Consider the following 12,186-nt stretch of genomic DNA (forward strand, 5'->3'; position numbering starts at 1 on the left):
CCCCCCCCCCCCGAGTTGCTTCTCAAGAGGCTTCTCACAAATTACACTGAATAAAATGCCAATTGGTGTGGAGAATCTTTTCTTATTATTTCCTTAATAAAAATAAAATGAATGAATAAAATCATGAAGTTCAGAAGGCCCAAGCAGGCTGCCAACCCCCTCCCTCCCACAGCCGCTCTTTGTCGGTCAGCCATCTTTCCAAGGGCCGGTTTAGCTAGCAACCAAGCTCTGTCATTGTCAGCAAAAAAAGTTGATTGAGTTGATAAGGTTTGGTTACCCTTCTGTTTGTGAAACCTGCACTTCAGCATCTGTTCAGGTCCTCCTGGGACAAATCTAGTCAATTGAGCTGCAGCTCATGGAAACTTTTGGGGACTTTGAGACGCACCAGACACAGTCTGGTTGCAACTGTGTGGATGTTGTATGCGTCTGGGGGGGGGGGCTACACTGGATCCATAGTGCCACACTGACGGAAGCCCAAAGGGACAAATCAAGTCTGTTGAACAACAAGCAGCAAGAGAATAAACAGCAACAACCAGAACATTCACAAACAAAAAGTAATAATAAATACAAATACAAATAAAGCAACAATATATGAATTGACAGAAGGAATTTTATCTGTGCTTAATTATCAATGGATTGTGATGGATGGAGGTAAAAAAAAAAAAAAAAACATTTGAAATGTCAAACTGCTGACACAACAAATTAGAACCCAAATGTCACAATTGTCTTTTGTGTTTAGCTAGGTGAAAGAGGACACACCAGCAGGACCTCTTTACTGCTGAGTACTGTTGGCCTTCACGGTTCAAAAACTGACAGCTAACCAAACAGTGATGGGGACTGTGGTTACAGACCGTCTGAATGTGCTCTCCAAGCAGAGCCCTTCAGGATTCCAAGATTCCTGATGTTTTGTACTCTAATGGTTTAATTTATTGATTTATACATAATTCTCCCAGATTTCTCAAAATTATTGAATATGAATCTGTGTACAATGATTTATTCACTGTCCTTCAAGCACAAAAAGCCAGACACTGCCAGATAAATGTGTTTTATGACATTAAAGGAAAGGTTTCAGGGAGGGAAATGTCTGTATAATGTATAACTTTGCCGTGCAGACATTTGACCTTCATTCATACTTGTCCTGACTGCTCTAGCAGCAGGATCTTATCTCCTCTTCACCTCAGCCAATCAGCACTCTTCCTTTCTGTTAAATTACATGATAATCTGTTTTCTCTCCTTAAGACTGCTTTGCTCAAATCCTCCTACTGGCCCACCTCCACCTGCCGAGTCTCTGCTCCACACCCACCACAGCCTCTTCCTATGTACCTGCAGCTCTACAAGCTGTCTCTGCAGAACTGAAACCTGAGGCCGGGAATCGATTAAAAACACATCACTCATTAATCCCAAACCTGGAAAAAAAAAAATCAATCGTGATTAATCGCGGTTACTTTTTTGTTTAATTGTAGAGTATTTGTCAGCCATATATTTTCTGCAAATATTCATAATATGAAATCACACACAAAATTGTACATTTAGAATGTTTATTTTTAACTCTTTGCAACCTCAGCCACCAAAAATAAGAATTTCTCTCCTAAGAACACTGATGTCCATTTCCAGCTTATTCCTTTTTTCTCATAAATGCTTATTATTGTGTTTGTGTTGAACAATAATAGAAACATTTTTGGGAGAATTTTGATCCTGCTGGATTTCAGGTCGGCTCGGCTGGAATCTCAGGTGGAGGCGTGTCTGTCCACACTGAACTGCTCGCCTCTTGTAACAGTGGTGGGCGGGACTTTTGTGGTGGTGAAACGTGGACTGCGCGCAATTTGTTGACAGCACCAGGGCTCGGTATGGTAAAAACATTAATGTAGGTCACAATCCAACATAAAATATTGATCAGTTTCCTCGTTGTTGGATTTCTAATAGCACACAGCTCTGTTTGGCTCCGCCCACCAAAGCGGATCTTTCTCTCTGCAAAGTCAAACCTTACAAACATGAAGCAACAGTGATGGACCCACTGAGGATCAAAGGCCTGTTACATATGGAAGTGTTTGTGACTCATAATTCAAAATAAAAGTCTATACTGGAAATGCTTTTTCGTTTCACAATGTACTTCCATTGCTCGTCTCTTAAATGAAATTGAAGAGCACTTGTTAGAACAGCTTTCAACACCGCTCACTCTGTTACTTAATCAAAATTCAAGATCTACAAGATATAAATGAAAAAGCCCTTCTGAGAATTCATTTTTCATTTTATTTATGAGACGAGTAATGCCGTTACATAGTGAAAATTAAAAAAGAATTTCTGTTTATGAATTGTAATTTTTAATTTGATATTTCTAACAGAATATTGGTTCATATTTACTAAAGAACTTTTTGAAAATTAAATGTCAAATGCCATTTTCTTTTTCATTTTAATTAAGTGACAGAATGAGCGGTGTTACAGAAGAAAAAGAAAAAGCCATTCTGATAATTGATTTTTAATTTCATCTGAGAGACAAGTAATACAGTTCCATTCTGAAAATGAAAAAGCATTTCCAATACTGACTTTTATTTTGAAATATGAGTCCCAAACGCTTCCACAGTTACAAAGACTAAACAAGAGGAAAATCATGTTTAGATTTCTGAAGGAAGTGAAAGCAAGAATAAAAGCCAGAGTTCTGCGCTGTAAGAGGATAAGTGAGGAAGGAGGGTCAGAGCTGCTGCAGCATCACAGCCGCAGGCGAGAGCCCCGCTAAACGTAGCTGTCATCCCCCGTCAGGCTGCCGGCTGCAGACGAGAGGCTCGCTTCGCCTCCTCAGGCCAGATGAGGCCCATCATCTTCAATCACAGCAGACTCCTGTGACGGCCCACTACAGCTCTCTCAGCAGACAGACTGACAGCTGCTGCAGCTAAACCCATTCCACACCACGCTGCTGCACGCGCTCAGTTTGTCCTGACTCACTGAACGCGTGACAGGACGTCCAACCAGAGCAGTGTGCCTGAAATAAACATCCGACTGTTGAGACTCCGTCTCTTCGTGTTCTGACCCGTGCTGCTCTCCTCCTCAGAGATTCTGTCCATCTGGCCGTGTCTGCTGGGCTCTGTGGTACCGCCCCAGGTACTAAAATAGAGCCAGGCCCGAGCAGCTGTCCCGAGCAGCACAGGCCAAACAAATACAATGAAGTAATTAGACTGAAAGGATTACTGGCCTTAAATATTAACGAGGAATTTGCCTGTTTTGATTTTCAGCTAAAGATGGACCCAGAATCCATCCTGCTGGGAACAGAACAAATACCAGCACATTAATAATTCATTCAACAGGTGCTGAGATGGTGTGATCAGCGTGCAGCAGCTTCACCTTAACCACGCCTGACACTCCATCACAACCACACAGAGGGAAGGCTCAAAACGCAGCTCCACAGAGGAGATGCTTCAGGAGCCTCAGTCATTTTATTTATTCATTTGCTTTCTTGTTCAATTAATAACCAGTTCTTTGTTTATTTTATGCACTCATAATTTCATCCTCAACTTGTTTTTAGCCAACAGCTGAGCAGACAGATCCGAGCAGAAGGCCTCTGGTGTTGGACAGATTTGTTACAACAGTAGGTTATAATTCTGACACACGAGGAGTATGTTTATAAAAACTCTTTCTGTATATAATGGTGGGGGGGGGGGGGTTAGAATTACAAAGCAGCAAGTTGCTGGAGGTTTATCATTATTGCTGTCAGATGTAGATGTTAGTCTAAAGGGGCGGGGCCTGTCCACACACACTCAAATGTTACAAAAATCTTCACACACAAACATGTCAACATGTACTCAATACGACTACAGTTCACGCGCACAAACGTATACAAACACTTGTAAAGCATTTCCCTCTGTTATGCATAATATTAGAGCAAAGGTGAGCCGACACCTGTGCTCAGGTGAATATTGATGTTCTCCTGAGGTTGATGATAAAATCTAAAAAGAGGGTGAGTGCCTGCTCCCCCACCCACCAAGACCCCACTGAAGGTGAGGCCTCAGTAGCAGTCAGGCCCCCGTGGACATCCACAACAGATAGCAGCTCAAGGAAATCTACCCGCCAGCCAACCCACCTCAGCCACCCCCGACCAGAGCCAGCAGGACCGCCACAGGGGCCCCCAGTCTGCAGCCCAGCCAGAGAACAGCTCCCAGCTGCACCAGGGGCTTAGTACAAACCCCCACCATCCACAGAACCACCCAAGACAAACAGCCCACTACCACCCAGGCATCCCACCATGAACCACTGCCCCTCAAGGTAGACCCGCTCCAGGTAACCACCATCCACCCCGCGGAAAGTCCCGTAGAATTATGAATTAGTAGAATTACTCCCCCCCACCCAAAACGAGTACACCCAATAGAAGTGTGGGTCCCTGTTGAGCGTGGTAAACACGGGCTGACCAGGCAACCGCACTGCTGGGAATTTTAAAGAGGCGAGGACCAGAACCAGCACCAGAGGAACACGGACACCCCAGCTCAGATGTGAAGTGACCATCAGCTCCCGCCAAGCCAGAGGACTCAGGGATCCCTCTGCCTGCGTGGAGAGAGGACTGCTGCTGAGAAGCCAGCACCCAGAAGACATGCCCACCGCTGCTGAGGGCCAGGTCCCCCCGCCACAACGAGTGGGGTAGGGGACAGAGGATCAGAGGCCCATGTTTCTTTGTGTGTATGTTAGAGAGTGCAGTGTGGGGGGGGGTGAGTGATATGTGTATAAGAAGGTGAGTAGAACACGTTACCAACAGTTTGGGGACCCCTGCTCTAAAAGACAGCGGCGCACTCAACACAACAAATAACCCACATTAGAGTTTAACCTGGCATGGTTAAAGTTCTGATCATCCAATCATCGTCTTATCTATTGTACAACTGTTCCCAGTGGTCTTTGAACTATGATGATACAGTTTTTAGCTAAAATCAATAACCTGCGTTCTATTCTAGGACATAGTTTCTGCAGAGCAGCAACAGTTCATCAGAAATTCTCCTCTGGGTGGGAGTGCAGAGCAGGGAGCTCGTGGCCCTCCGAGCATATTTTCTACACCTCTAACACAGTCTTTTTCAAACTAGATTTTCTCCTGATTCATGATGATATGGACAAAGAATCCTCAGAAAAGCCATTTTAATCTTAATTGTCTTTCTATATGTCCTCTATCATCAGAAAAATGCCACAAGAACACATGAAAAACACCCTTTTCATTGGTGTCGATCTTTACACCCTTCCAGTTCCTGCTGAAGACCTTGTCAAGTTTTTACCTCCGCGGAAAAAAGTACATGATTTATTTATTTTTATAACTGCTGCTTAGGTCTACAGTTAAAGTCTGTTCAACCTGCATAAATGAAATCTGCTTTGCTGGAGTATTCTGCATGTCATCTGGAGGGAAGGAAAGCTGAGAAAGGCTGAAGGCAGTTTTGCATCAAAATGATCATTCCTACAGGAACTCTGACCGAAAATTCCCATGCCTGCAAAGAGAAGTTATTGTTGACTGCTTAAACCTAATCTTGGATTGATTCTTTTCTGTAACCTAGGCAACCAAAGTTGTAAAAAATGGGAAGTGTGTGCAGATTTGCGTCAGATTCTATGGCGGCATCAACCATCATTGGTCTCCTGGAGAGAAAAATCTCAATCTGGCTTGTGTCTGCTTACTGTCTAAAAGTATTTGCTTAGCAGAAATTACTCTAGCATCCAACTATCATGATTGTGCAATAACTTTTTAAAATTGTTAATTAAGTTTCTGAAAGAGGTTGACCGAAATGGAGATAATGTTATAAAAGTAAATAAAGAACATGTTCTGGTTGGCTGGAGGAGACTCTTACACCTTTAAAACAAAGGCATCGGGGCCTGAAGGAGAAACGAAAGCTGCTGATCAAACTGTGAACTCCTGGTTTGCCTTTTGCTCACATAGCAGGAGATTTATGGTCGGATCTGCCTGAGGAAGAGGAAAAGTGTGGTGTTGCAGAAACTTGGTTTGAGACTTGGCATCTTCTTTCATCCCAGAGTGTCTCCTCTGTGGGCCGAGGCAGATGCTGCTCATCTAAAAGACTGTAATTGACTCAGCAGAGCTGCTGTCAGAGCGCAGAGCCGTCAGAGAGCTTCAGCACGCCTCCAGCGCTCAGAGCCAACATTTACTGCACTGATGCTGAGAGTGCAGACAAAAGATGGAAGCAAAATCTTTTAATGCTAACGTTTTGTCTGGGGAATGATCTTTAAATGGACTAACACTTGGGAAAAACGACTAAACTGGGGCAGGATCAAAAATGGGGACTAAAAATAAAAAGCAAATAAAACAGAAGAAAAAAAACAGAAGAACCTGCTAAAGCTACACACGCGTTCAAAAGTTGATTCCCCAGACATCTGCAGTGAAACCATCACTTTTCTGAGAAGAGGGAGCCAGGCTCGCGGTGGTGGTTAAGGTCGGGACAAACGCCATCGATTGAACTAAGTGCTCAGTTAAAAACACTGCTGGAATCAATGCTGCCTCAGATGGTGCAGTCCAGAGCTCCCAGAAGACCTCAGCTATGGATGGATGTGACAAAGTCATGCCGAGGTGCTGAAGCCACGCTGCGCTGACAGCAAAGTTAATGAAAACGCCGTTAGACGGTCCGTCGATGAGTCTGAGGGCTCAGAGATTTTAACCAGGAATGCAGCCGTCACCGTTTCAACTTCATCCAGCATCTCTAAGCTCATGCATTATTCTGTTTAATTACATTGATGGAAGGAAGTAAACCAACCTTAACCCTGACGTTCTGATGGGAAAAGAGGAATCTACTGCCTTCTCTGTGGGGTCAAATCAGGATCAGCTTAAAGTGAACGAAAAATCAGATAGAAAACTTGAAAAATAGACGTAACAAAAAAAAAAATGTGTAAATTATAAATTTACACAATTTACAAATGTTCTAAAAATAAAAAAAAACTGAAAACTTGAAATAAATCTTGAAAATTAAAAAAAAAGAAAATCTGAAAACAAAATTCTTTTTTTTTGTTTTTTTTTCTCCAAATTTTATTTTTTTCTTTTTTTTAAATTTCCAATGTCTTGTTTTCGAATTTTCAGTCTTTCTTTTCGTTTAATCTAAACTGATCCTGATTTGACCCCATACTTCTCATCTCTCCCCCGTGAAAGACACCTGGTTCAGGTGACCAACATGGGGGGGGCAGGTCTGAGTGAAGAACGAGAAGGCCCCTGATCCTGGAGGAGTGGAATTGGACAGAACGGAATGACCTCCTGGATGTGATCTTCAAATAGAACTGCTTTGCTCGTCCTCATCATGACTTAAAGTACAATGTCAAGCTTTTCAAAACTTGATGGGAAACTAACTTCACATCCTAATTGTGCTGTTATACCAACACTTCTGCAGCTGAACCACGTCACTGCAGAGCCACAGCTCTTGGAGCTGGTCAGTTAAACTGTGCCATCCTTTGGGCAGTGGCAGGCTGTCCTAGGTAACCACAATCACTGACATTTCCTGCCTTGCTGCCGGTGGCCTCTGGTGACAATAGCTGTTCGGTATCACAACAGGAAAGCCACTTGGAAGCTCAGGAGGCCTTTTGAAAATAAAGAAGGTGACTACAAAGGTGCTTCCAGAACAATCAAACCAAACAGCCAACCTCTTCTTCCAAAAAACCAGCTGGTGACAGAAACAGTTTCCTTTCCTACACTTGTTTGTTCTTCTTCAAGAAAATCCAAAATGAGCCTCTCTTTCCGCCCCGCAGTGTCCTGACCTTCACTAACAATGTCCACGGAAAATACTACTACTACTGAAGGGGCGAGGATGAAAGGCGCGAGCTAATCACAAGGCACCCTGTCCACTGAATACTTCAAAGCTTCAGATGGAAAAGGCCCTCCCCCTCCTACCACAACCTACTGAATCCTGAACCGAACCAGGAGAACCCACAGAAACCTCATGTGTGTCCACTACCAAACACGCCTGAAGGTACAGGGAGACACGTACAGCCTCACACAAAAAGTCTGCATAATTACACACACATGTCCGTTCCCGAAAGCAGAGCGAGAGGAGGGAAAATAAACGAGCTTTTTCATTTGAGCATGAGTTCAACAGAAGTGAAATCAAAGTGAGCTCTGTGCTGCAGCAGACCTGACAGATTTCATCCCAAACAGTCCTGCAGACAAGAACCACAGGAGTGATCACGACCATGTCACTATGGATCAAATGACAGAATGAATGAGGAAAACAGGCAGAGTTTATTCTCACCCATCAAGGCATGGCGGGAAAAAGAAACAGCAAAAGCAGGAAACTGTAATTTGCAGCTCTTTAAATATAAGCACAAATTAAGCTTTGAAATGAGGCGCAAAGAGAAGGAACGCAGTCAGACTCCTCTGTAATCACACACTTCTCTGTTGAGGTCAGCCTGCTGCCCCACCAGGCAGCAATTAAACCAGCCTTCAATCAGGAGCCATTTTCTTTTTTAGGGCAGGTCGTCGTCTATAAGCCTGATGACACCGAGGCCATGAAGGAGGATTCTAACAGACTGAACCAAAACCCCTCACACAGAGGGGCTGACATCCAGCAGAATGTTCTCCCATGAAGATGTGAACTCAGCAGGATCTAAGGGTGCATTCATGGCGAACGCGATTCGTGTGGTGGAGGCGGACAGTTTCAATGTTAAGTCAAAGAGCTGGTCTGAGGTCCTGCAGCCCTATTTGAGCACCGAGGTTTGACAGGTCGCCGCATCACATCAGGCAATCAGGAACTCAGCTTTGGTCATGTGACGTTTTCAGTGACTCGATCAGCAGGTAGAATGTTAATCCAAAGCAAGCACTTTTGTCCTGAACTTCCATCTTTTTTCTTTACCCGTTTGAGCCGCAGGGTTGCAGAGCTCATCTGGCTCCTTCGAAGAAAAGGCGGGATACACTCTGAACAGATCGCCAGCTTTTGTTACCGCGGTGGAGCTCACTCTCTCGATATGCCAGCAGACCGAGAGCCGCTGAGGGGTTCAGAGGCCGCCGGCTCAGGTCTCACCCAGACAATAAAGAAAAAGGAAAAAGGTCTCCTAATATATTTCTTCCCCCTTGGATTAAAACAACACAGAGAGCCTTCAAGCTCAGACACAGAAACACAGTGGAAGTGGCTGTCATACAGACACAGCCCCCTGTAGCAGGAATATCTTTTAATGATAATCATATAAACTCAAACATGGAGACATGATTACTGATGTTTTTGTAGAACTCTTCACAATAAATAAACCTGATTTATTTCTCAACATCATCTGTGTCTTCATTCATTCTAAGTGAGATATCCACAGACACCGTTCCTTATAGCATCATCCTAAATGCATTAGCTGGTAGCTCCTCCCACATGTAGCATCAGGCTCCGGAACACATTTTTAGACAGGCGACGAGCAGCGAATTTGTTGTACGACAAGAGAGGGGCGGGGCATGCAAACTTGTTGAACGAATCGCGTTCTGTGTGAATGCACCTTTTAGAGAACATTTTACCACGTTTGTAGATCTTGCAGTCGATGACAGAATTCACCACAAGCAGCATTTTTCATAATTTCTCCAGAACTACTGCTTTTGCTCTGAGAGACGAGCATCGTTTGTTACAAGCAGCAAAAAAAGGATTCTTCCAGAATAAATGCATTCTACTAACAGTAATTCAAAAACCGCAATGAAAACTTCTTTAAGGGGTTAAATGTTACTTTGGCCTGGGCTTTGTGCAACACTTTCTGGAGCGTTAATGTTTAGTATCAAAGCTGAGCTTTTAGGAACATTTTACATGTCAGTAATCATGATAGAACAGTTGTGCTCATAAGTTTACATATCCTGGAAAAAAAATATGAATTCTAGGCTATTTTTTTAGACAGTATGAATGATAACATGTAATGTAATGATACTGGTTGGATTAAGTAATTTATTATCAACAGTGTTGACTCATTTCAATCATAATGACAACAGAAACTTCCTAAATGACCCTAATAAATCCCCCAGTTCTTAAGACCTTGTATTTGCTCCTTTTGCATCAGTAACATCTTGAATTCTCTTGTGGTCGTTGTGGATGAAGTTCTTCATGTTCTCTCATGGTAAAGTAGTCCATTCTTCTTAAAGGAAACCCCAAGTTCCTTTCAATTCTTGGTCTGTCTTGCTCTAACTGTCCGTCTGAGATCTCCTCAGAGTGGATCAATAATATTGAGGTCAGGAGTCACTCCAGAACCTTCACCTTGTTCTGCTGGAACCAATGACAGCTGGACTTGGTCTTGTGTTCTGGATCCTTGTTGAAATGTCCAAGTGTGTCCTCTGTACATCCTCTGAGCTGAAGAGTGACAGTTTTCCTCCAGTTTCTTCTGTCCTGCAGTCATCAATTCTGACCAAGTTTCCTGAGTCTTTGTAGCTCACACACCCCAAACCATCAGCGATCCACCTCCGTGTTTGACAGTAGGGATAGTGTTACTGTCAGCATAGGTCTTGTTGACTCCTCTCCAATGTAGCCTTTATAGTTGTGAACAAAAAGTTCAGCCTTGGTCTCATCACTATGACTTTGGTCCAGAAGTTCTGAGGTTTGTCTCTGTGCTGTTTGCCGTATTGTCACCGATCTGTTTTGTGTCATTCGTACAAAAAAGTCTTTCCTCTGTCGACTCGACCATGCAGCCCATTTTTCTTCATGTGTCTCCTTATTGTAGATCTAGAAACATCCACTCCACGGTTTTTCAGAGTCCTGGATCACAGATGAAGTTATTTGTGTGTTTCTTAAATGATTTTTCTGGCAGTTGTAGCAGAAAAGTTTGTGATCATGTTCTGGTTTCAACAGAACTCCTCACTTTCTACTTCTTGATCAAAGTTTGAACTCTGACTGACGTTCTCAGATCCTTGGATATCTTCTTATATTCCCTTCCTGTTTGTACAGTTCGGTTACCTTTTCCCGTAGATCTTTTGATCTTTAGCTTTACTCATGACTCCGATCAAGACATGTTGGTGCAGAACTGGATGAAGGTTCTGTTGGAGACCAGAACCTCCAAGACCTTTAGTACTCACATTGATTATGGGTAAACCAGTGACAGGTGAGGATGGTTACCTTCAGCTGTCATTCAAACCCTTTTGGATCAGCTTGTGTTCATGTTTTCAGTCAAAGTCATCAGAGTATGTAAACTTTTGAACAGAGTCATTTGGGAAGTTTCTCTTGTCGTTATAGTTTAAAAAGATAAACAGAATTTTCTGATAATAAATGGTTTCAACCAACCACTAACTATAAGAGGAAAAAAGGTTTTGTGTTACCATTCATACTCTATGAAAAATGTTCAAGAAATAGTCTTCCAGGGTATGTGAATTTATGAACACAACTGTATATCCGTGGGCTTAAACCCCAGTCCTCAAGATCCATCACGCTGCTCGTTTCCCAGTTATATCTGGACTATATCTGATTCAAGTTTTGACTGACTGAGATTCAGATAATTAGCTGCAGCTAGGACATGAATGTCTGAGGAAAAAGAAGGATGGCATGTCTCAAGGACGAGGGTTGAAGATCACATATCCAGAAACTCCACATCCAACTGTAGAACAGAGAAGACAGGATGAAGAGAAGCAGCTGAGATGAAGTAGAATAGGTGGAGAGCATCTCAGCCATCAGAGTCTCAAACAAACTTTCTACAGTTGGACCTCAGAGTCATGGACTGAAAAAGATGTTACCTACAGGGTATTTGTGTTTTTAGAGATTTCTTTTTTCCTTCTTTTATATTGTCACTGACTTCTGTTGACATAATGTATAAGAAATGAATCATAACGAAACAATTAGGAAACAATAAACTGAAATAAACTGATCCAAGGAGATTAAACAGATTATTGCTGCTGATCCCAAACAGAAAAGATGGAGGAGTGGGAGAAAGTCACTCACCGTTTTCCATCTCCTCTCCAGTGCAATCGCTGATGGACTCCGGGAGGCCCAGGGTCGCTGCTGAAGGCATGGTTCCCAGAATGGAAGCCAATGACGGGCCTCCTCGTTTTGGTACCTCCATCCCACACTCATTCTCCTCCTGCGGAGTCTCCTGCTCCAACTTGATCAGAGCCTCCACAGTCAGTGTATCGAGGTCCTTATCAAAGTGCCTGGCAACAGCCCTGAGCTCCTCATCGGACTGAACATCTTCTTGCTGAGACAGCACGGAGCGGATGTCTTCACTGCTGAGGTCTGGGAGAGCAAAGTCACCATCAGTGTTTGCGACCAGCCGTGTGTGAATATCAAACATATGGGG

General features: G+C 43.3%; 1 protein-coding gene across 3 annotated transcripts in view; it reads right to left on the reverse strand.

Annotated features, from left to right (window-relative positions):
- Nucleotides 1-12,186, reverse strand: part of LOC112138810 (transcription factor IIIB 90 kDa subunit) — a 126,411-nt gene that overhangs the window by 57,424 nt on the left and 56,801 nt on the right. For all 3 annotated transcript variants that reach the window (XM_036209863.1, XM_024261451.2, XM_024261452.2), the window contains exon 12: nucleotides 11,832-12,122. In XM_036209863.1, the coding sequence (XP_036065756.1) occupies nucleotides 11,832-12,122 (291 nt within the window). The remainder of the gene's footprint in view (nucleotides 1-11,831; nucleotides 12,123-12,186) is intronic.

Source organism: Oryzias melastigma, linkage group LG22, assembly GCF_002922805.2.
Source record: "Oryzias melastigma strain HK-1 linkage group LG22, ASM292280v2, whole genome shotgun sequence".
Classification (NCBI taxonomy): domain Eukaryota; kingdom Metazoa; phylum Chordata; class Actinopteri; order Beloniformes; family Adrianichthyidae; genus Oryzias; species Oryzias melastigma.